The sequence below is a fragment of the Oncorhynchus keta genome, chromosome 27 (assembly GCF_023373465.1).
Source record: "Oncorhynchus keta strain PuntledgeMale-10-30-2019 chromosome 27, Oket_V2, whole genome shotgun sequence".
NCBI lineage: Eukaryota > Metazoa > Chordata > Actinopteri > Salmoniformes > Salmonidae > Oncorhynchus > Oncorhynchus keta.
In genome coordinates, this window is record NC_068447.1 from 37,633,852 (window position 1) to 37,658,835 (window position 24,984).

The following is a 24,984-nucleotide window of genomic DNA, read 5'->3' on the forward strand; positions in this document are numbered from 1 at the left end:
TGTCAGATTGGATGGGGAGTGTCACTGCACAGCTATTTTCAGGTCTCTCCAGAGATGTTCGATTGGGTTCAAGTCCAGGCTCTGGCTGGGCCACTCAAGGACATTCAGAGACTTGTCCCGAAGACACTCCTGTGTTGTCTTGGCTGTGTGCTTAGGGTTGTTGTCCTGTTGGAAGGTGAACCTTCGCCCCGGTCTGAGGTCCTGAGCATTCTGGAGCAGATTTTCATCAAGGATCTCTCTGTACTTTGTACTCTCTGTACTTTGCCAACACCATGATTCACCGTAGGAATGGTGCCAGGTTTCCTCCAGACGTGACACTTGGCATTCAGGCCAAAGAGTTGAATCTTGGTTTCATCAAACCAGATAATCTTGTTTCTCATGGTCTGAGAGTCCTTTAGGTGCCTTTTGGCAAACTCCAAGCGGGCTGTCATGTGCATTTTACAGAGGAGTGGCTTCTGTCTGGCCACTCTACCATAAAGACCTGATTGGTGGAGTGGTGCAGAGATGGTTGTCCTTCTGTAAGGTTCTCCCATCTTCACAGAGGAACTCTGGAGCTCTGTCAATGTGACCATTGGGTTCTTGGTCACCTCCCTGATCAAGGTCCTTCTCCCCCAATTGCTCAGTTTGGCCAGGCGGCCAGCTCTAGGAAGAGTCTTGATGGTTCCAAACATCTTCCATTTAAGAATGATGCAGGCCACTGTGTTCTTGGGGACCTTCAATGCTGCAGAAATGTTTTGGTACCCTTCCCCAGATATGGACATCAACACAATACTGTCTCGGAGCTCTACGGACAATTCTGTTGACCTCATGACTTGGTTTTTGCTCTGACATGCGCTGTCAACTGTGGGACTTTATATAGACAGGTGTGTGCCTTTCCAAATCATGACCAATCAATTGAATTTACGACAGGTGGACTCCAATCAAGTTGTAGAAACACCTCAAGGATCATCAATGGAAACAGGATGCAACTGAGCTCAATTTCGAGTTTCATAGCAAAGGGTCTGAATACTTACTTAAATAAGTTATTTATGTTTTTTTTCTAAAATCCTGTTTTTGCATTTTCATTATGTAGAATTGGGTATAGATTGATAATTTAATACATTTTAGAATAAGGCGGTGATGTAACAAAATGTGGAAAAAGTCAAGGGGTCTTGAATACTTCCCGAATGCACTGCATGTACAGTACCATTCAAAAGCTTGGACACACCTACTCATTCAAGGGTTTTTCTTTATTATGACTATTTTCTACATTGTAGAATAATAGTGAACACAACAAGGATATGATATAAAATCATGTAGTAACCAAAAAAGTCTTAAACAAATCAAAATATATTTTATATTTTATATTCTTCAAAGTAGCCACCATTTACCTTGACGACAGCTTTGCACACTATTGGCATTCTCTCAACCCCCTTCACCTGGAATACTTTTCCAACAATCTTGAAGGAGTTCCCACATATGTTGAGCACTTGTTGGCTGCTTTTCCTTCACTCTGCAGTCCAACTCATCCCAAACCATCTCAATTGGGTTGAGGTCGTGTGATTGTGGAGGCCAGGTCATCTGATGTAGCACTCCATCACTCTCCTTCTTGGTCAAATAGCCCTTACACAGCCTGGAGGTGTTTTGGGTCATTGTCCTGTTGAAAAACAAATTATAGTCCCACTAAGCGCAAACCAGATGAGATGGCGTATTGCTACAGAATGCTGTGGTAGCCATGCTGGTTAAGTGTGCCTTGAATTCTAAGTAAGTCAGACAGTGTCACCAGCAAAGCATCATCACACCACCTCCTCCATGCTTCACGGTGGGAACCACACATGTGGAGATCATCCATTCACCTACTCTGCATCTCACAAAGACACAGTGGTTGAAAGCAAAAATCTCAAATTTGGACTCAACAGACCAAAATATAGATTTCCACCAGTCTAATGTCCATTGCTCATGTTTCTTGTCCCAAGCAAGCCTCTTCTTCTTATTGGTGTCCTTTAGTAGTGTTTCTTTTTGCAGAAATTCGACCGTGAAGGTTACTTGAACTCTGAAGTATTTATTTGGGCTGCAATTTCTGAGTCTGGTAACTCTAATGAACTTATCCTCTGCAGCAGAGGTAACTCTGGGACTTCCTTTCCTGTGGCGGTGCTCATGTGAGCCAGTTTCATCATAGCGCTTGATGGTTTTTGCGACTGCAATTAGTTTTGAATCTGGTGTTGTTTTGCATATCAGTTCATAAACAATTTTGCCAGCAGCAAACCACCCTTTATCCCACTGCTGGCTTGTTTCTGAAGCTAAGCAGGGTTGGTCCTGGTTGATCGCTAGATGGGAGACCAGATGCTGCTGGAAGTGGTGTTGGAGGGCCAGTAGGAGGTACTCTTCCCTCTGGTCTAAAAAAAAATTCCCAATGTCCCAGGGCAGTGATTGGGGACATTGCCCTGTGTAGGGTGCTGTCTTTGGGATGGGAAGTTAAATGGGTGTCCTGACTCTCTGTGGTAACTAAAGATCCCATGGCACTTATTGTAGGGGTGTTAACCCTGGTGTCCTGGCTAAATTCCCAATCTGGCCCTCATACTATCATGGCCACCTAATCATCCCCAGTTTACAATCTCCCCTCCTCTCCCCTGTAACTATTCCCCAGGTCGTTGGTGTAAATGAAGATTGTGTTCTCGGTCAACTTACCTGGTAAAATAAGGGTAGAAAATCAATGTGCCATGGAATCCGTGCATCAGAAATCTATTCCCACTATTTTGCAATCTATATGGCACCTATGTGGCACAGCTGTTTGGTCCTTAAATTAATCTGGTATACTTTATTTATCACAATTGTCTTTAAACAATTTTGGTCTTGTTGTTTACCTGTAGTCCATGAACTTGATGAAATGTATTTTCTTGACAGATCTTATTGTTGGTGCTTTTGGAGTTGACAAGACAGTTCTGTACAGGTAACACTCTCTCATAGTCTCCTATCCGTCAATCTATTGAGTGATGTCTAATATAAGTTTAGTTAAGAGGTTTACCAAAAGGTGTGCCTCTATCGTTTGTTAACCTGGCTTCTGTTCCCATGTATTGTACCACAGATCCCGGCCCATCGTCAACACCAGTGCCTCCCTGACTGTCTACCCCACCATGATCAACCCTGAGGAGAAGAGTTGTTCAGTCAACAACGGCAACACCACCATCCCTGTCTCCTGGTAAGTTCTGCAGCGTACCCGCCTCCTGGTACGTATTTCAGCATACGTGTCTCCTGGTAAGTTCTGCAGCGTACCCGCCTCCTGGTACGTATTTCAGCATACGTGTCTCCTGGTAAGTTCTGCAGCGTACCCGCCTCCTGGTACGTATTTCAGCATACGTGTCTCCTGGTAAGTTCTGCAGCGTACCCGCCTCCTGGTACGTATTTCAGCATACGTGTCTCCTGGTAAGTTCTGCAGCGTACCCGCCTCCTGGTACGTATTTCAGCATACGTGTCTCCTGGTAAGTTCTGCAGCGTGCCCGCCTCCTGGTACGTATTTCAGCATACGTGTCTCCTGGTAAGTTCTGCAGCGTACCCGCCTCCTGGTACGTATTTCAGCATACGTGTCTCCTGGTAAGTACGGCAGCATACCTGTCTCCTGTTGAGTACTTGTCTAGTCTCCTGGGCTTTTATTCTGGGCCTGTATGTGAAGCATCTCGGAGCATGAGTGCTGATCTAGGATCAGGTCCCCCCTTTCGATGTGCTGTCTCTTATACATTATGATCTAAAAGGCTAAACTGGTCCTAGATCAGCACTCGTACCCTGAAACTCTTTATAAGTAAGGGCCAGACTTAATTTGCTGAACGCGTTTTACACTTGGCACAACACCAACAGGAAGGAGATCCTCAACACTGGCACACAGTTGTACTTAGACAGGAAGACCCATTGAGAACATATTTACTTGGGAAACAGTCAGTCTTATCTGGTGGTGGTGACCTGTTATCACAGCAACTTCATAACAGATTATATTTCTTTGAAAGGAGAAAAAGTAAAATAAAATGCTGAATAAGGGCATTGTGGCTGGCAGCTATTTCCCCCTTCCGTTTGAATGTGCTTCATGGTATTCACCATCCAATGGGAGAGGAAAGAGAACTGAACAGGGCTCCTCTAATCTCTGGCTGTGCTGCTCAACATGCTTGACACTGTGCTTGTGTGTCTGCTGCCCCCCTCTCTCTAGTCCCCAGATCCATAAAGGAAACTGTTGTATACACGTCTTGATTACACTGCGTTGCCTGGTGATGGGGAGGGATGTAGGTGTGGGTGGAGGGAAGGGGTCAGGAGGTTTGGCAGTGGCTTTTGAATGAGATATTGTTTGGTGGTGGAACACAGCTGGGAAACATCAGGACGTGGAGACTCGTGCGCATGCACACACTCAAACACTAAAAAACCTAGAGACACAGGAGCACAATATATAATGGATATATATCCTAGATATAGACATCCTCTTTCTGGCTCTTTCATTCTCTTTCAAATATGTTCCTTCCTTTGTCCTGTCTATACTAGTCGGTTTCGCTCCCTCTTTTTCTCTTGTTCCCTTGATCCCTTTCCCTCGCTCCCTCTCTCCTTCCCTCTTTCTTTTCCCGTCAGTGTGAGTTTGGTTGTCGGGCTTGGGGTTTGGGTTGCTGGAAGCTGTGGCTCATGTCATGGAAGAGAGCAAGAGCCCCCGGCCCGTATAGATACAGACACGGATTGACTGTCCTGCCTGTGGGGCTACATGAGATGACGCTCAATTTCATTCTCATAAACTCCGGGGATGGGGCTTGGGCTGGGACACACACACCATGTTATTAGCTTGGTTGGCTATAGCAGGCAGATGCCTTTCCCAACATTACCCATTGCGCCATATTATACAGTGATACCCATTATGCCGCTTGTCTTGTAAAGTAAGAAAACTGAAGAGTTAGAGTTTAGCCAAAGAGAAGAGGAAGAGAGGGAATGAGTGCGGTGTCTGTGCGTGTATGTTGACTTTTTGCCATGAATGCATATGCTTCCCTCATCATCATGTCTTTGTTATGTTCTCCTCTGTTCGAAACAGTGTCAACCTGAGTTTCTGCCTCTCGGCCAATGGGAAGTACCTCCCAGACAACCTAGGTGAGCCAACTGTCCACATCTGGTCCAGATGACGTGCAATACCATACTTTCAATTGCACACGGATATCAATTTATATAACAAGTTGTTGCATGTATGTTGAATGACTTTGTTGTTGCTCTGTATTGTATCGTGACAAAGAGATTAAGAGCAGAGTCTGGGTTCCAGAATCCCCATATCTTCCCCGATCCACTTTGAATGAGTTCCAATCAAAGCACAATGCTCCTCTTACGCAACCTCGGCAATTATTCCACTAATTACCCCTCTATGCATATGGCTACTCTGCTATTTGTAGCATATGGTAAACGAACTACATAGTCTGAATTCTCTATTTGCTTGAGAGTGTGCAAGTGTGTTTTAATGTCTGATTGATGGTGTATAAAACAATGGCACATTCATGGTTGTGTCCTGTGTGTGTGTGTGTTCCTGTGTGTATGTGTGTTCCTTTGTGTGTGTGTGTTCCAGACTTCCAGGTAGAGGTGCAGTTGGACCGTCTGAAGCACAAGCAGAAGGGAGGGGTGAAGAGGGCTCTGTTTGTAGACTCCCAGCAGACAGTGCTCACGAGGAGTGTGAGGGTGCGGAACAGAGAGCGTGTGTGTCATGACACTAAGATCTATCTGAGGGTAAGTCTCACACACACACACACACACACACACACACACACACACACACACACACACACACACACACACACACACACACACACACACACACACACACACACACACACACACACACACACACACACACACACACACACACCCGCTCACGCACACTCACACTCTTTCTAATGAACCCTGTCTCTATCTATTTGACTCCAGGATGATAAGGAGTTCAGAGATAAGCTCTCCCCCATCTACATCTCCCTCAACTTCAGTCTGGATCCTCAGGCAGCTTTCGACTCCCACGGCCTCAGACCCATCCTCAACTACCAGTCCACCGAGCTCATCGAGCAGAAGGTACTTCAATACCCCCTTCTGACTCTGCCCCCCCCCAGCACTGCAGTCCTAACCCTGAAGACTGACTCTACGTTAACAGGCCCCGTATATCTACTGAGGTGGAGCACTGCACACGTTTTAATGAACAAGACGCAGTGAAAGACCTGGCTGGAAATCCATTCACTCACTCAGAGCTGATGGTAATGTTTTCTCCTTGACTAGACCTCCACCCCCTCAGAACGACTCAGGCTGCTCTCCTTGTTGATTTCCAAACCGCTCTGCTGGGAAGGGGTCCAGAGGGTCTGGAAAGCAGTTTTCAACAAGAGAAATGTGAGGCGTGTGCATGGTACAGTGGAGATGGAGTTGGAGAGTGTTTGACTGCTCCACCAGGAATAGCTGCTTTCAGCCTGGCTGGCCTGTGTAACGGATCACAGGAGTCGTGTTCCGACCGAGAGGTGCACATTAAGACCCCGACACACAGGGTTAATGGATATTTTTGGGTGGGGCCTCTGGGGCCCTTTGCTCGCAGCACACAGGCCATGTGCCATCTGGTGTAGATTTGCCAGTTTTATCCTGGCAGGGAGCGAGAGACGTGAGCAGGACTCAGCGTGTGGGCTGCCTGCCTTCAGCTGTGGCGTGCTGCACCCTATGTGAGCTCAACAATAACCGCTGGATTGGATTGGAGTGTTTTGGGAAAGGCCCTGGCCGAGTTTGCAGTTCGACCCCCCCCATCTTTCTCTCAGTATTTCTCTCTTCTCTCTCGGAGCAGGGCAGTACTGAACCCTGTCATTGGTGTTCACTTGTCGTATCAAAGCTGCTGGGGATTCATCAGATGTGGTGTATTGTACTTACACTCCAACCAATAGCTAAATACTGAACCCTGATAAAGCTATGTTGTTGTAGTACCGAAACTGAACTTCAAATAACATATTTCATTAATCATTGATACCCAGTGTGAATGTAGGGGATGTCTACTCACTACAGCCTGGATTTAATCAGATACATGATACCTTATTATGGATTCCTCCGTATGGCATCGTTTGTACTGGGCTGGCTGTTGCAGCATAGGCTACATACAGGTAACTACCAAAATAAAGGAAACACCAACATAAAGATAGGAAGTTGGGTCACCACGAGTTAGAACAGCTTCAATGCACCTTGGCATGGATTCTACATCTATATGGAACTCTATTGGAGGGATGCGACACCATTCTTCCACAAGAAATTACATCATCTGGTGTTTTGTTGATGGTGGAGGAAACGCCATTTCAGGCGCCACTCCAGAATCACCAATATGTGTTAAATTGGGTTGAGATCTAGTGACTGAGACGGCCATGGCATATGGTTTACATCGTTTTATGATCATCAAACCATTCAGTGACCACTCATCCACCCTGTGGATGGGGGTGTTGTCATCCTATGGGGGTATAGCCAAGGTAACCAAAATAATGCCCTGCCCAGCATTTTTACATGTCACCCTAAGCATGATTGGATGTTAATTGCTTAATTAACTCAGGAACCACACCGGCGTGGAAACACCTACTTTCAATATACTTTGTATCTCGCATTTACTCAAGTGTTTCCATTATTTTGGCAGTTACATATACCTGCTGGCTCACCCCAGTTCTCACACCCTCTGGTTGCTGAGTGAGAGTGAGAGATCACCGAAGCCTCTCTGCATAGTTTAATCGTTTCTCTATAATGTGCCCCACATGTTGCCGTGAAGCCAGAGCAATGGGAACATAATAAAAATGGATCCACAAAACGCCACTCTGAGAGTGAAGCTGGAAGCTCCCATGGGTGAATGCCTGATACATTCCACACACAGGGGCCGTGATTTATTTTCGCTGATATTGACACATATTGAGTGAAACTGTATACTACACACGGTACCCTCAATACACTGACTGCACGCTATTCATCTGGCTTCCCTCTGCTAGTTGTTGTTTAACAGCAGCCAGGATAGGAATCTAAATAGCTTTTACCCTGATTGACTGAGTCTGTATATAGGCCAGCACACGCTGAAGGGGCCGAGTGAGTGAGCTGGTGGTTACTATGGTTACCCCGGTGTCTTAAATTAGAAAGCCTGGCTGTGTAATGACAGGGGAGGCAGTGCGCTCTCTTTCTAATCTACTTCTATTTATTATCTTCGTCGTCATCATGATCATCACACTGTGATGGAATCGCACGGGGCAACTATTACCTACGTCAAGCCTGGGCTTTTCCCTGCTACACAAACACGTTCAGTGGTTACTGGGCACCCTTTACTGCTTAGCTCATGTCTTTCTAGTATTTCCACCATAGCCTCTAGCCCTCTAGATTACCCCCTCCTCCCCCATGTCTCTGTACCAGCTTCAGCCCCTCCCTCCCCCTGGTTCATGTATGGTCCTGCATGCGGAGCGCTGGGTGGCGTCGCGTGTGGGTAGCTTGTGTGTCGCTGCAGAGCGCTCGTGGTGTGGGCGTCAGTGTGCGGCGCTGGTGGATGCGTGGAGAGAGGCCCTCCTGGCGTACCGCTTCTCCTTCTTGTCCTCCTGTCTCTGGGCTGCGTTGTGGCGCTCCTGCCTGCTGGTCCCTCCGTCCCCTCTCCTGAAGGGGAAGTCTGACACTATGATGGAGGGGGTTTTGTCAACCTACACACAGTCGGACGGCTTCTCCTGCCTTCTTATCCACCCATTTCTCTCTGAAAGGACGTGAAGTCAGACACGGGGCTGAATTAGGGTTGTTTGTGTCATCACACACGGTCATAGTCACTAACCTCCCCCAGAAGATAAGAGCGTTTAACAGGGTTATTATTACAGGTGTTTGGTCTGTAGTGATGACACTTTGCTCAGGGGGCGGTGGGTGGTTGGGACTCGGACTGGAATGTATTAGTCATTCTGGTCTGCACGACATGTCCTATCCCGCTGCAATTACTCCATTGTATGTTCACCACCAAAGCAAAGTGTCTAATTCTGTATGTTAAGTCTAACTGAAAGACGTGTAGGCCTCATTTTAATGGGAACTGTGGATCCTGTGTAAGCTCTGTCACTCTTTAACTTATTCCTCTCCTCCTCTTTCCTCCTCTAGGCCCAGATTCTGCTGGACTGTGGAGAAGACAACATTTGTGTTCCTGACTTAAAGCTGGCGGTGCACGGGTGAGTTATTCCAAACACCCATGAAAGCCACTAGATCAGTAGAATATATCTACTATGTATGATGAACGGTTGAACTATTCACCCAACTATACAGATGAGTCGGCCTTGTTGTCGTTCTGATCTGATGGATAAATAAAGCTGTGTCGTGCTCCCGTTTGTTTAGTTTAGCTTACAGAGCAGACCAGTCTGTTATTACACCCACAATGCTCCACTCACAGAAGATACTATTCTGCTTTGGAAACAGGAAGAAGCGCTGGTCCCTGGTCTAGGTGCAAGGACTGGTTGTCAGGCAGCTCAGGGAAAGAGACATGAGAGATGAAAGGGATTTGTTTTGAACGTATGGAGAGGGAGGGAGGTGTGTGTGTGTGTGTGTGTGTGTGTGTGTGTGTGTGTGTGTGTGTGTGTGTGTGTGTGTGTGTGTGTGTGTGTGTGTGTGTGTGTGTGTGTGTGTGTGTGTGTGTGTGTGTGTGTGCCAACCAGTTCTAGCCTCCTTCTATCAGCTTCTGTTCAAGTAGTATTCACAGCAGCTCCATACTTCGATTTGAGAAATCTGTGGGCATTTTCCTCCAAAATAACATGCCCCCTTGCTCTCTTTCTGCCCTCTCATGTTCATATTTGTTTGTGCGCTAATTCCATTTCTCTATTGTAAAAGTCTATCACGTACCCTGAGTGTACAAAACATTATGAACACCCGCTCTTTCCCTGACATAGACTGACCAGGTGAAAGTTATGATCCCTTATTGATGTCACTTATTAAACCCACTTCAATCAGTGTAGATGAACTGGAGGAGACAGGTTAAAGAAGGATTTTTAAGCCATGAGATGATTTGAGACATGGAGTTTGTGTGTGTGTGTGTGTGTGTGTGTGTGTGTGTGTGTGTGTGTGTGTGTGTGTGTGTGTGTGTGTGTGTGTGTGTGTGTGTGTGTGTGTGCCATTCAGAGGGTGAACGGGCAAGGCAAAATATTTAAGTGCCTTTGGACGAGGTTTTTCATGCTCAACAGTTTCCCATGTGTATCAAGAATGGTCCACCACCCAAAGGACATCCGGACAACTTGACAAAACTGTGTCAAGCATTGGAGTCAACATGCGCCAGCATCCCTGTGGAATGCTTTTGACACCTTGTAGAGTCCATGCCCTGACGAATTGAGGCTGTTCTGAGGGCAAAATGGAAGGGAGGGTGTGCAACTTAATATTAGGAAGGTGTTTGTACATTTGTCTGTAAGGGCATTCAAGCAGGATGAAATGAGGGATTTCAGTTGAGGAAAATCATAATGCATGAACTACTTGCCTCTGGCAGTCAGACTATAGTGATGATTCATTTAAATGCTTTGTTTAATAGTAGCTTGGGGCAAGGGGTCAATCATGAAATTCCCAGCATTGTATCCATCAAAATATTTCTTCTGTTTTCCTGCCAAAGCACACAACCTGTACCACCAATGCCCCTTAGGAGAGGTTTTAGGTGGGTTCTTCCAATGTATCCCTTTTGTTTTCTTTAAAGAGCTTGATGGCTGTTGGAGTCTGACTAGGCTGGCTGACTGGTTGGCCAATAGAAGATCAGTGTTTGAAATATGGTCCATGTTGCTTTCTCTCTCTGCCTGGTTTTACGAGTCCAGCTCTAATTAGAAGCGTCTGTGTGGCCCTCGTGTGGAATTCCTCTCTCATTGTGTTCAGAAAGAGAGCGAGAGATGGAGGAAGAAATGTGGGGAGGGAGAAAGGGAGGGAGTGGAAGGGGGAGGTGTTTTACATTCCTATTCTGTGCTCTAACGCATGTATGACTTTGTTGCTACATTTGAAAAGTTGTGTGTGAGGGGGATGCAGGGGAAGGGGAGGGGAGGGGAGGTGGAATTTCCTGACATGAGTCTAAGTGATGTGTTTTGGGCTGTGTCCCATTTCGAGAGAGATGAAGCACGGATATCAGGCTATAGCAACAGAACATGCCAGTATGTTAGTGATCTGACACTGCTTTATACTGTATACACTGTGCACACAGCCTTCACAGTTGTCTCTAGTATAATGGCACCCTCTCCCACCTCTCCCGAGTCTTATTTACACATGGAGACCCGACACCTGACCCGATTAGTCTGACCCGATTAGTAATCAATTTCTGTTTTTTTGGGGCCCTCAGGGACCGGAAGGAAGCGTACCTAGGTGACGACAACTCACTGACCTTGACTTTCAACGCTCGGAACGAGGGTGAAGGAGGGGCCTACGAGGCTGAGCTGTACGTGGTGCTGCCTCCTGAAGCGGACTACAGCGGTATAGCCCGCAATAACGAGGTGAGAGGAACTACTAAACATTCACTTGAACCCAACACTACTATTAGATGTGAAGTAATATAAGAGTCACAGTCTATTGGCTCATAAGACTTGTGATGATAGATCTATAAGGAACAGGACTGTTATGGAAGTTATGAAATCACAAAATGGAACGAAATGTTTGTTCTTGGTGTTTGATCTGTAGACCTGTATCTAGGATTCTTCTTTGTTGTGTTCTAACCAATGACAAACACATATGAATGTATATAAACCTATCTAAACCAGCACTCTTTCTCCTTGCTCTCTGTCTCTCTCTGTCTCTCTCTGTCTCTCTCTGTCTCTCTATGTCTGTCTCTGTCTCTGTCTCTGTCTCTGTCTCTGTCTCTGTCTCTCTCTCTCTCTCTCTCTCTCTCTCTCTCTCTCTCTCTCTCTCTCTCTCTCTCTCTCTCTCTCTCCCCCAGAGCCTGACCCAGCTAACTTGTAGCTACGAGACAGAGAACCAGACCCGCTACCTCAGCTGTGACCTGGGCAACCCTATGAAGTCTGGCACCAGCGTAAGTTAAGGATTCATGTTCTGCTTGCCCTTCTGAAGATTGGTCATGAGAAGGTTCAGGAGTATTTCCTGGTTAGGTCACATGGGTGGAAAACAGGAGCAGCTCTGGCTCTTGGCGTGAAAAATAATCTACGTTTGTTTCGGCCATCTTGGTCTCCATCAGAATGAGAATGAGGTCACATGACATAAAAATAAACTTTGGGCCTGGTTCTACTCCAAGACCTTTCTGAAGAGCATTGGTTATGAATAGGGCGAGCAGTTTTTTCTGGTTAGGTCACATGGTCCTGGCCCTACTCGTAAGCAATACTCTTCATTGGTTCTGATGAGTGTTGATGGCTGGTGGAATAGCTCGTCTAGCCCTCTGAGATCTGTTTAGTGGTAGAAAAGTAATTGAGGCTAGCACAAAATCAATGTTTCCTAGTGTGTGAAGGAAGGGATTGTGTGTCGTCCAGGGGTTGAGCGGTAGAGAACTGAACTGGAGAGGAAAGGCTCTCTTTTCATGTCACAGCAGTGTCCAGAGAGGAAGTTCCTGTCCGAGTAGCAAGAAGCTGGTCTATGTCTCTGCTCCGAGCAGAGGTTCCCTCCTAATGTGTCTGACTGCAGAGGAAGACTGTAAAGTGGACATTGGTGGAGAGGTTAAGAAGGTTTTCTGATAGAATGGTTGTATTCAAAGTGTAAACAAAAATGTAAAAACTTTAGTGTGCAACAAACATATAGTACAGATCCCGCCATTGTAGTACCCAATGTGCTGAGGGTATTGTACTTTGCGTTAGTTATAATTCGTAATGGCATAGAATGTTTATGAGCAGTGTTCTAATTGTTTTTACAGTGCACATCTGCAGTTCCATACACACTCACACTACACAGTTAAACAGCAAAAGCTCTAAACTCACTGGAAAACAAAAGGGGCATGAAATCCCAGTTGAAATAAAGGGCAGCAAAACAGAACACTGTAAGCAGGAAGTCCCAGACTGTCTGGACCTGCAGGCCCAGGTGTATTACAGCTGTGTATGTGCCAGCCAGGCAGACAGGGAGTACCGACTGGCTGACCGATTGACCCCTGAAGACAACAGAACAGTTGGGAGGAGAGCGAAAGAGAGGACAGGACTGTTGTCCTTTCGGGGACTCTGGCCCCCGCTATGCTGTTATGATTGTATAACAGAGAGTCTACTCACAGTCGCTGTACTGTATGTGTCAAAATAGTATCAAAAATAGTGCACACGTTTCCTAATGCCCTTACAAGGTTAGCTTTTAGATATGTTGGTTGCATCATCCCCCTCTCTCGCCTCACATCATGTTGACATCGACCCCTTGTCCCTGATCACATTGCTTCTCCTCGTCTGCAGCTGTGGGCAGGTCTGCGCTTCACTGTGCCGCGACTGAAGGACACGCGCAAGACGGTTCAATTTGAGCTGCAGATCCGCAGGTATGACTCCGTTCCATCGCCTCATACGTTTGAGCCGGGCCTATAACTGGACACGTGTTATGTGTCACTGACTAAATTAATTCAAGGCTAAACTCGTAGGACACAGAGCATCAAACATACCGCAGTACTCCAATATCACCATATAGCTGCAGAGGTGTGTTGTCTCTGATTCATCACCCTCTCTTCCTCTCTCGCTTTCCCTCCACAGTAAAAATGAGAATAATTCCCACAGCGAGGTGGTTCCCTACAGGTTGGAGGTGGTTGTCCAGGCCAATGTTATTTTACAAGGGTGAGTCCAGAGGAAGTCAGAGAGAAGTCCAGGGGTGGGAGGAATCTCTGTGTTAGATTTCCCCCATCAGAGCAAAAACCCTTTGCAACTCCATAAAAGTTGTTTTATTTTTCTCCCCACACACAGTCTCATGCTTTCCTTTCCCTCTCTTTTGAAGAGTCTCCCGGCCAGACAAGGTCTTCTTCCCTCCCCCCAACTGGAAGGTGTCCAAGAGCCCCCAAGTGGAGCAGGACATCGGGCCTGCAGTCCAACACGTCTATGAGGTAAGGAGGGTTGGGGTTGGGGTTAGGATTAGGATTAAGGTTAGGTTGGGAAGATCCAATGGGACATTCAGTGCATGGACAAAGGTGAATGCAGCCAAACCGTGAGTGGACATGTTTCTATGAAAGGAGCCAGAGGCCCTCCAGGAGGATAGCTGCTAGCTGGCTGGGCAGAGAGTTCTATACAGCAGACTCATCAGGTTGTAGTATGGCAGAGAGTTCTATACAGCAGACTCATCAGAATGTAGTATGGCAGAGAGTTCTATACAGCAGACTCATCAGGATGTAGTATGGCAGAGAGTTCTATACAGCAGACTCTGGCCTTAAGCAGGTCTGTAGCAGCAGGCAGTACTTCACAGACACTAACCTTTTTTCTGTAGAAGCAGACCAGACCAGACACTAACCTTTGTGTAGAAGCAGACCAGACCAGACACTAACCTTTGTGTAGAAGCAGACCAGACCAGACACTAACCTTTGTGTAGAAGCAGACCAGACCAGACACTAACCTTTATGTAGAAGCAGACCAGACCAGACACTAACCTTTGTGTAGAAGCAGACCAGACCAGACACTAACCTTTATGTAGAAGCAGACCAGACCAGACACTAACCTTTGTGTAGAAGCAGACCAGACCAGACACTAACCTTTGTGTAGAAGCAGACCAGACCAGACACTAACCTTTGTGTAGAAGCAGACCAGACCAGACACTAACCTTTATGTAGAAGCAGACCAGACCAGACACTAACCTTTATGTAGAAGCAGACCAGACCAGACACTAACCTTTGTGTAGAAGCAGACCAGACCAGACACTAACCTTTGTGTAGAAGCAGACCAGACCAGACACTAACATTTGTGTAGAAGCAGACCAGACCAGACATTAACCTTTGTGTAGAAGCAGACCAGACCAGACACTAACCTTTGTGTAAAAGCAGACCAGACACTAACCTTTGTGTAAAAGCAGACCAGACACTACTTCCTGGGGCTGCAGACAAGTCAAAGGAGAAAGAAGAAAGAGAAGAGACACATTCCAGGAAGCACAGGGATTTGTTTTGAGCTTCACATCATTACAGGTCTAACTCAATTTGTAAGGGCAACCTAGTCTCCCGTGATAGACATCACACCGGAACACCTTTCACAGTTCACAGAAAAACAGTGCTCAAGTTTAGATTACATCACACCAACATGCCATTTCCTGGAAGTCTGGGTCAGTCTGGGTCGGGTTAATATTTAGCAAAGACTAGCTGGGGGGGCGGTTTATATGCTTGTAATATTCTTTTAACTAATTGCTCTCCTTTTCCGTCTTTCCTTCCGTCTCTCTCCCTTTCTCTCTCGTTCTTTCCCCTGTCTGTCAGCTGGTGAACAAAGGCCCCAGTGGTATTAGCCACACAGTGCTTCAGCTCAGTTGTCCTCTCAGTGTTCAGGGCCAGGGTCTCCTCTACCCTCTGGAGATCTCTACTGAGGGACCCCTCAACTGCACCACCAACCACTCCATCAACTACATGCAGCTCAAGGTGAGCAATCAATCATTGGAATGTATTTTGATGTATGACGGAGGAAAGTTATTTTCATGTTTTAATGTTTATGTTAACACTTGTTTGCAAAAAGTTGTTTACACATTTGCAAGAGTACGGCAAGTCTTGAACTCATTGTCTCGCTCGGTCAACATAGACACACACACACACACACACACACACACACACACACACACACACACACACACACACACACACACACACACACACACACACACACACACACACACACACACACACACACACACACACACACACACACACCCTTCTCAGGGTCACATGAGGCTGACAGACATCTGTGTGAGGCTAGAACACTTCAGAGAGACGGGCACTGTGAAGATGTCCCACAGGTTCTAATTCAGTGTGTGATTAACAGTCTCTACACCCACCTCCACCCTCCCTGCCCAGCCAGCCCAAACCAGCCCCACCCAGGACACCATCCCCACTAACACTTTGATCTCTCAGCACTTCCCTCAGCTCAGCACAGCTTGACGAACCTCTTCTGTACTGATACACTCCCTCAACTTCTAACATTAGGTCCCCTTCTGCAGGGTTTAAGCCTCAGGCTTTTCATGGGAACTGATGACTCTTGGGTAGTCGCTTGTTTCCGCTTCAAACTTCTAAATGGCCAGATGCTGAGATGAGGCCGGAGAGGTTTCCCATTTAGCTGTGAACTGATTTTCTTTGCACACTACAGTGTATTTCTATGAGAAACCATGTGAATGAGACCTCACATTCACTAGATTAATAACAAGGATAATGATGGGTCACTAACTTCACTCCCATGTGTGAGCTTTCTGTCTGTAATGTATTGACCTAATGGGTGGTCTGCTCGTCTCTCATGGGTGAGGTCTCTGTCCTAATGGGTGGTGTATGTTCTTTCCCTCGGTCTCCTCAGCTCCAGCAGTCGTCCACAGAGCAGCCTCCCCTACTTGTGCCCGGCCAGGATCACCACATCGAGAGGAGAGACGTCCACAGAGACCAGTTGGCTGAGCACACTAACCTGGTGAGGCCCTTAGCAAGGACAGATGGCGAGAGTTATTGGAACAGTGTGCTATTAATGCAACTGGCTTTTTGTGTGATGAGTAGAGCTTGTTGTTGCCTCTGGTGGTATTTCATGTTGTCAAATAGTTCAAATAGTTCAAAACAGGACAAGTGGATGGAAGTGACTAGAGACTTTCCTTTGGAATAGAGCTGAGCTGGAGGGTTGAACCTCTGCCTCTCTGCTCCTCTGAGTTGCCTGAAGCCATGGCATGTATTGATCTGGGACAGTGGCTCTGGCCCTGCTCTTGGAAAGCCTCCTGGGATTGACTAATGAGGTTATAAGGTAATTGAGAGGAAGGGGTCAGAGGGCGTGGGGTGGTGGTGGTCCCGCTGTGGTGATTAACATTAAAGGGCTGCAGGGAGACTGGGAGGGTGGAGCTGGGGCAGTAGGGACATGGAAATAGGGGGATCTGTGGGACCAGGGGTATGATGCGCTGGTTAGTTCACAGACTACCCTCTAATTTTCCACTCCGTGGTGTTGTTAGTGTGAGTACCACTGCCCCTGGCACACACTGGCCCTATTGATCCAACCAGCACCAGGAACAGGTAGCTCTCCCTCTGTTCTCCCCCTATTTGGTCTGTCACTACCCAGAGTGGTGAAAGAGGTCTTTGTCCCCCCCGCCTGTCGCTCTTAACCGCCCCTCGTTTATCAAGCCTGCTCGATGACACGTTTCTATAAAGGCCGCCATTCTTTGTTTCACTCTTAGCACTTCAGTTTCTATGCTGAGTTGGAACTAAGAACAGACGTCTCTGTTAAAAAAATATGTTTCAAGAGAAAGTGTGTTAGTGGTCAGAGCTGTACATAATGCCGTTGTCCTTGATTGAATCTGGTTGTAATAGGGGACTGGTAAATGAGAGAGACCCCTCGCTATGTCTGGCCTTGTCCTAGAAACCCTGTAAATGAAGTAGCACTGTGAGCTTTGTCTCTAAATGGCTTTGAGAACAATCTAGGAAAATGTAGATTGAATTATTGTTTACATTCATGTCACACAGTAGCTGCCATTGTACACTTCAACACACACACACTGCAGGTCTATTATATAGCTAGTCACTGCTGTTCTACTCATTGTGGGAACAGAAGCTTCCCTCCCAGCTCCTGCCCCTGACCTCGGCCACCCCACTAGGGAGGATCTGGCGCTCTACCATATCCAAATGGACCATTTCCCCAGGCCTACCAGAATCCCTTAGCCTCCCCCAGCCTCAGTTAGCCTCCAGTTTTAATCAAAAGTGTAATATTTTGGAAACAATTGTCTGTCTGTCTGTCTGCCCGTCTGCCTGTCTGCCTGTCTGTCTGTCTGTCTGTCTGTCTGTCTGTCTGTCTGTCTGTCTGTCTGTCTGTCTGTCTGTCTGTCTGTCTGTCTGCCCGTCTGCCCGTCTGCCCGTCTGCCTGTCTGTAACTGTAATGCCGTTATTAAGCCTGTCTTAACTGTAAGGCCCTGAGGGAGGTTACAGGCAGTAGGGTAGGTACTGGGTTGTGTACTACACCCTCTCCTCCTGCGTTTGTTTGCCCTCCTTGGCTCTTGGCTTAATAGGCAAACTAATTCGCTCCCGCAGGAAGCCCACCAAAACCGCCCAATCCGGCCAGGGTGGTCTGTCTAACACGCCAGCATTAAAAGTCAGTTTGTGGAGGTTTACAATGCAAAGCGCCCAGCTACCATTATGAGGATTTAATTAAGATTGTGTATTCTAACAGTCTTGTGAAAAGGGAGCTGGTGGTTGGGCAATAATGTTGAGAGTGTCGACTGCATGCTGGATTTTTACAGTCTCATGACATTCACTCAATCTTTCTAATTGGAAGCAGCCCTGCATTGGATCATAACATTGACCTCTTTGTTCTATTTATTTGGCCTGCAGAGTTAACATTGCCCTTACTGCTCTTCCCACCCACCCCCTCCCTGTCTACTGACCTTCACGTCAGGTTTTAATTCACGCACTTACAGTAATTACTGTTAAGTTAAGCCTGACTGAATGTCAAATTAAGTTTGTTTTGTAGCTGTTTGGTTTTCCTTGCTGAGGACAGCAGTTATTGCATGGCATATCTCAAATGATGGCATATTTTATGTAATTTGTTAAGCCTTAACGCACTCTCTCTCCTCCCTCCTCTCTCTCTCTCTCTCTCTCCTCCCTCCTCTCTCTCTCTCTCTCTCTCTCTCTCTCTCTCTCTCTCTTTCCTCCCGCCCTCCTTCTCCCTCTCTCTCTTCCTCCCTCCCTCTCTCCCTCTAGTCCTGCTCTAATGTAGAATGCTGGACGCTGCAGTGTGACGTCGGTCTTCTGGAGAAGGGGACCAGCGCCATCCTCAAAGTGCGCTCACGCATCTGGGCTGAGACCTTCATCGAGGTAGGGACTGGAGATGAAACCAACCACTCTGCATACAATTGCTCCCCTACATACCTTTTTAAAATTGCGATTGAAGAGTGGATCTTGGTCAGGTTCAGATGCAGAGATTAAAACCAACCCGACAGAACTACTGGCCTCCTCTCAAACCCACTGCACATGTAGATGCATGTTTCTGCCAGATGACATTGGCACTGATTGCATGAGACGGACTGTCTCCGTTCACGTTGTCGTCTGTGTATTTTCTCACGTCAAGGTTTGGCTGAGTATAAGCAGAATGATTCCCTTAAGCATCTTACAAAGAAAACATCAACACTCAAAACCTCAAATTCAAGACTGTGAAAGATGAATGTCCAGTCAGACTCACACATGTGATTGTATTGACTAGATGTCAGTATTAATGCTAGCTCAGAGCTAAACTCTGCCAGTGTGTACTGTCTCAAATAGTTGGCCCAAATGAAGGGAAAGTTGTAGCTAACAGAGAGTATAATTCAAATCTAATTTCAATAGTTGTATGTGTGTGTGTGTCTGTAGTGTTATAGTGTTCTAGTTAGAGCTGGATGGTATATGTCCACAGAAGCAGTTGTGAGAGACCTTACACACAAAGCCTATGTGTGAGTGCATTGAAAATTCATTAGCTGGTGGTCGTGGCTTCTCATAGGATTGGAATGTCAGAGGGGTTTTGTGAGAGACAGCCGGTCTGGAAATAGAGTTGCATCTCTGGGCAGCATACGACCGCCACCTACTGCATACAAGAGAAAGTGCAGCCATTACCAGTCCACACCAGCCTCGCTAACACATATACAAGCTGCAATTTCCCAGTACTCCTACACTAATTATTTGCAGAATCACAATGAATATCCAATCTGATCCAGTTCATGTTGTTTTGCTTCTATCCTCAGAGAGCATACAAAGGGTATGTGCTTGAGTGCCTGGCAAGATTCAGTGTGATCAAGATGCCCTATGCCATCTTACCCAAGGAACTACCAAGTGGATCTAAAAAGGTAGGTCTATGTGCAATACACCCATGTTACCAAACCTCTCTATGTTACTGTTTTGTTAGTCATGCATTACCATACAGTATGTCAAAGTTTTGTAGATCACTCCGCTGTTGGGAAACTGTAGGAAGCCTGGAATCGAGGCTATTATAGTATAAGTGGTGGTCATGACTAATTCTCTGCCCCCTCCTCAGGTGGTGACCCCGGTGGTGTGGAACAAGCCGGACAGCCAGTACTCTGTGCCAATGTGGATCATCATCTTGGCCATACTAGCTGGACTTCTTCTGCTGGCACTGGTGATTTACGTCCTGTACAAAGTGAGTGGTCAGGATGGTGCTGATGTTAACATCAGGCAGAGTGGGCGGTTTCCATCTCTTCAGAACGTCCCGGATTTGCCTTTTTAACTAAGACTTATTAATCTCCGGCCAAACTCCATCTTGCTCTTAGCTCAGCCTTCTCCAGGCCTAAATGTAAAGCTGTCTGGAGAGACGAGAACCTCATTGACATATGAAGATTTGAGACGATGTTATAAATATTATATTCAGTTCAAACTTTTTCTCTTTTTTTCTTTCTCCCTCCCAGCTTGGCTTCTTCAAGAGGTCGCTACCCTACGGCACGGCTATGGAGAAGGCCCAACTCAAGCCCCATGCTACGTCTGAGGCCTAAACACCACAGAAGGAATAAAACAAGCTACTTTGTTGTCAAAGAACCAAAGAAACCTACATACCCACATGATTGCAACAGAGAAACGTGGTTCATTTAAATGTCCAGAGAGGATCAGACTGCAGTTGAAGAGTGAGGAAGAGGAGGAGAAAAGACCACTGGAACTCCACTGTACTGCACTAGAGGAAGACAACCCTAAGAACTCCAAACCAAATGAATGTTTTTAATTTAATATGTGTTGTTTTGTTTGTCGTCGTCGGGGTTGGGGTCGATCACCAAGATGAGCTTCAGTGTCACAGTCAGACAAACAGGCCTGAGACTTACTGATCCTATTTGAGTTGAAGTCCAAGACTAGTGACTACAGAAGATGGAGAATGGGAGCCCTTGATAAGCCCAGGATGGAGGAAGACGCTTGGTTTCTCCCTCCACATATTTTAAAATAGCTTTTAATTATCTTGGATCCTTGTGAAAGATAATAATGTTTAAGTCTTTTTAATTGCCTTCATTTTGGTGATAAAAAGTACAAATGTGCTCAGTGCTTCAAACGGGATGGCCACATCTTTCTTCTGGTGTCGAGGGGAGTGAATACCTCTCTCTTCCTTTTCGTAGCATTAAAGAATCACAGCTGATACTTCCCCCACCAAAGACCTGGAAACTGCATGATCAGGGTTTCTACCCAGAGACAGATGATTGTGTCTGTATCATATTGCCAAACTCTCTACACTTTGACTTTTTTTACCTATGAACATTTCTACCAAAGATTTTTTACAGTCTCGTCTGTTAATGTTTTATGTAAGATGTAAGTGCAGCCCAAGTGCTCCAGTAATGTTTGTCAGGCTCCTCTGTTTTATCTAAACCTACCTACATGGCTTCTGCCCGCTTCTGAGTGGTGGACATGCAGTGCTTGGTTCAGTTGTTTTGCACACAAAGGAAATCTACTGATGACTAACAAGATGGCAAAAACAGACAGGATACTGACCGACTGATCTTCCCACGAGTTTGACATGAACTCTTACTGATCACCTCGTGTTGATCCATGTTCGTTGTGACAAAATGAAAGCATTGCCTCAAAGTTGTCTGGGACTTGACTGGATCCACCACCATGGGCCTGTGAGATAGATCTCGCTATCAGCTTGAAACAGTGTGGTGCTTTGCCAGAACTCTGGCTGGTGATTTGTAAGCAAGGTTTCCAGACTTTGCCTGTGCTGCAAGAGGCAGTATGGAAATTGGGTTGAAGCAAAGGCCATCCAGGTATATCCTCAGCCTTGGTGTGTAATGATGTCTTGAAAGTCAATATATACCTATCGTGTGTGTTGCCAACAGAGATCAGGGAAGTTGCAGTACATTCTGAGTGGGTTGCTAGCAGGTCAGGGCTCATTCCATGTGAGTGTCAGGGAAACAGCCAAATGTCCAGTCCCTACACATTTGGCCTCAATCTTAGTGTGCTGCGAGCATCTTCACTTTGGTTGATTTATTTTATTTTATTTGATGCCCTTATGGATAAAGAGAACTGACTATGAGTACCAAATGCACTCCCAACACAATGCTGCAGCTTCACCCAGGGACTGAAAATATATGGGGTTCATTTATTTGTCATGTTTTTATGTAAATAAATAGTCTGTGCATGAGAGAGGTGTGTGTGTGTGCGTGTGTGTGTGTGTGTTTGTGTGTGTGTGTGTGTGTGTGTGTGTGTTGGACTGCGTGTGACTTCATGTGTGCATGCTCCTGTCTGTATGTTTTTTGTGTCAATCAGAGAGATCTTTCCCATTGCTAAGTCCGCTCCTTCCTCCCTTGCATCACTAGAGAAGGGTAGACTTGGCCAGCAGTAATGCTGATCATCGCGCCACTACAATTTGTGCTCAGGATAGGATGAGACTGCTGTTCAGGACAGCTAGGACCAACCAGAGTAGCTATTCATTTAATGCAATAGAGAGCATGTACATACATGTCTGTACTGTAAAATCAGTTTGTGCCTCTTGTAAAGGAATAGCAACTGGGCATTGGGAACATAAATCATCTTGTTTGTACGTGCAATATTATTTACTCTGGTTAATATCGTTTTCCTTTTTTGTTGTTGCAGTTTTTGTTATTTTCTTTGATTTTGTTCCGGAGGAGTTGCGCTAAACCCATTGTATCTACCATCTGGTGATGAGTGTGAGATATCAACCATACATAAACTCTCCTCTTGGTCGGAGCGTTATGGTCAGATTTTTTCTCTCTAGGTCTTTCCCATTTTTGACCACTTACATTTTGCTCCACCATTAATACTAGCCAATCTTTAGTATCAATATTTTAGATATCAGTGGTAAATATATATATATATATATATATATATATATATATATATAACGACCTCCATCAAACCTCTGAGTTGAACTCGAGTTGGCCTATGTTACTTGTGTGATAATGTATGTGCAGTTCAATTGTATCAGCTATCTAAACACAGCCATAGTGTTACACATCTGTTTTGATCTGCTATGCTCCCTGGATGATATTGGGGATTTCATTCTGCAATTAGGCTTTTCATGAGAGAGCTTTATCCAGACTCGTGGTGCAAAGACTGCTAATGCCTCTCAGTGGATTCATTTTACACATATACAATTGTTTCGAACAGTATTTGTATGACGTTAGTGTCCAGACTGAACATTTCAACCTAGGGTTATTTATATGTTGAGGATGTTTTAAACATAATCCTCTGTGGTTAAAGCAGGAGACTACACTGGGTTTATCCGAGCCCCTTTTCAATCATCTTTTTCTCCTTTTTACCAAAAGTTGTAAATATATTTCTGACAAGGAGAATGTTTTTAGATCCAATAAAAAATAATTGCTTGTTGTGAAATTGACTCTCCTCATATTGGGGGGGTGTTAGTCTTTCAGTGATCATTTTATCTTATTTTATGGTTTGCATTTCCAATAAAAAAAAAAAACATTTTTTTTACAAACTCATGCTTTGATTGAATACACATCATTTGGAAAATAATTTATTTAGAAAAAAATAAACGTACATGGTATGAAATGTTTTACACGTTTGTGTATGCGTTCTGGCAACATAGCTGATTGCTAAACTATTTATCCATAACTGCATGCTATAGCATATATCTGCTCTGCTGTATGTGCTTATGTAGACGGGTTACACCTCGATCACACCAACATTGTTTGGCAATTTGGGACACCGAAAGTACATTTATTTCAAATGGAACGCTGCGTTTGCCTTGCAGCATTGCGTTGCAGTTGCAGTGCGTTCTGTGTGGTACATACGTTGGATTTATCGAACGTAGCGCCAAACTGTATGCGTAAACGGCTTGACAGAAATGGTAGCAGAAGATGAATGTTGAACTTTGTTGCACACATCCAGATGATGCTGCTGTGTCCTATTTTGTGCAAAACACTATCGGTGTGATCAAGGCGTTAGCTAACAACGTCATGAAAACGACACACTCGCATTAATGGGGCAGAAGTCTGTGTTGTGATTCAGGATGGCCAGATAGCTAGCAACAATGACAAGAAGCTGCCAGTGGGGAATCGTAGGTGGCTCGTTTCAACTTGTTTTTATCTTGTTATTGATACCATGTCTTGTTTTGAGGTGTTTTGACTGATGTCACATCTATGCTAATATAGCAAAACAAATCGCTAGCTAGCTAACCAACAACTGTAACGATGTATTTGAGAGAAGTGCTCATTGTGCAAAAGCATTTGTTTTCAAAAAACATTGGAGACTAAATATAGTTTACATGTTGTCAACAATCTCAGCCAACACCGTCTCGTTTGCCTCAACCCGTATATGGCACTTGTGAAACCATAAGAGTATCATACAAATAGTACGCTATACATATGATCGTATAAATAATGACTAATGCCAAAAATATGCACTTCTTCCTCCGGAGTGTAGTGGTATCAGAAACAGGAGTCACAGGACCAGCAACATCTCTGGTAAGGCACTAGGGGTCACTAGATACTGCCAGTTGGATCCCTCCTCAGGTCCTAGTCACTTGATTAGCAGTCCAAACAGCTGCTTCTCTTGACTGCGCTCTGTGTGATACTGAACAGCCCAGAAACATCCACAGTCCTCCATTCTTGACACCGGACATGCACACAAGTCTATAGAAGAGCTTGCATGTGGATTAGTATGACCATGGAGGTGTGTGTATTCCCCTGCCAACCTTGTATTCACAGGCTGTCTTATAGACAGTCTTTATACACAGAGATATGTAGATACAGTACTTATACACTGGTCTGGTTCAGCACTCAGCACTCAGCGCTCCATTCCCCTGGACAGTTGTGTCAGTTTGCGCTGGTTGTCGATCACTTCAAAGTTCTGAACATAGTGGCGGATGTTGCTGGGATTCCGGAGAGGGAGGGACTGCTCGGAATCTGGACAAGCGACAAAGAGGGAGATTGTTTCTTAACACCTAAACACAGAAGAGCTACATTTACTTAATCTCATTTGAAGCTCTGAGTGGAAAATGAGTTAAG

At 45.6% G+C, this 24,984-nt stretch overlaps 2 protein-coding genes and 1 long non-coding RNA gene across 10 annotated transcripts in view; 1 reads left to right on the forward strand and 2 right to left on the reverse strand.

Annotated features, from left to right (window-relative positions):
• Window positions 1-23,447, forward strand: part of LOC118360323 (integrin alpha-5-like) — a 51,063-nt gene extending 27,616 nt beyond the window's left edge. Inside the window, exons 14-30 of the mRNA XM_052482356.1 lie at window positions 2,884-2,929; window positions 3,065-3,178; window positions 5,033-5,088; window positions 5,552-5,709; window positions 5,908-6,045; window positions 9,091-9,158; window positions 11,285-11,435; window positions 11,876-11,968; window positions 13,314-13,393; window positions 13,602-13,682; window positions 13,840-13,945; window positions 15,293-15,451; window positions 16,371-16,478; window positions 18,740-18,853; window positions 19,753-19,854; window positions 20,043-20,165; window positions 20,431-23,447. Coding sequence (XP_052338316.1) covers window positions 2,884-2,929; window positions 3,065-3,178; window positions 5,033-5,088; window positions 5,552-5,709; window positions 5,908-6,045; window positions 9,091-9,158; window positions 11,285-11,435; window positions 11,876-11,968; window positions 13,314-13,393; window positions 13,602-13,682; window positions 13,840-13,945; window positions 15,293-15,451; window positions 16,371-16,478; window positions 18,740-18,853; window positions 19,753-19,854; window positions 20,043-20,165; window positions 20,431-20,514 — 1,781 coding nt within the window. The 3' untranslated portion in view covers window positions 20,515-23,447. The remainder of the gene's footprint in view (window positions 1-2,883; window positions 2,930-3,064; window positions 3,179-5,032; window positions 5,089-5,551; window positions 5,710-5,907; window positions 6,046-9,090; window positions 9,159-11,284; window positions 11,436-11,875; window positions 11,969-13,313; window positions 13,394-13,601; window positions 13,683-13,839; window positions 13,946-15,292; window positions 15,452-16,370; window positions 16,479-18,739; window positions 18,854-19,752; window positions 19,855-20,042; window positions 20,166-20,430) is intronic.
• On the reverse strand, window positions 13,967-15,286 carry LOC127912536 (uncharacterized). Of its 2 annotated transcripts, none has more exons than XR_008083089.1 (3): window positions 14,687-15,286; window positions 14,551-14,652; window positions 13,967-14,516 (listed from the first exon to the last, which is right to left on the reverse strand). It is a non-coding gene; the product is annotated as an uncharacterized LOC127912536 (long non-coding RNA). The 2 variants fall into 2 exon arrangements; XR_008083090.1 differs by having other exon boundaries at window positions 13,967-14,448; window positions 14,483-14,652.
• Window positions 23,448-23,476: 29 nt separating the features above from the next.
• The window catches only part of LOC118360324 (rap guanine nucleotide exchange factor 3-like), a 46,108-nt gene continuing 44,600 nt past the window's right edge, over window positions 23,477-24,984 (reverse strand). For 6 of the 7 annotated variants that reach the window (XM_052482363.1, XM_052482357.1, XM_052482361.1 and 3 more), the window contains one exon: window positions 23,477-24,882. In XM_052482363.1, the coding sequence (XP_052338323.1) occupies window positions 24,764-24,882 (119 nt within the window). In that variant the 3' untranslated portion in view covers window positions 23,477-24,763. Of the gene's footprint in view, window positions 24,921-24,984 lie in introns of all 7 variants that reach the window. The other variant, XM_052482358.1, reaches the window with a different exon arrangement.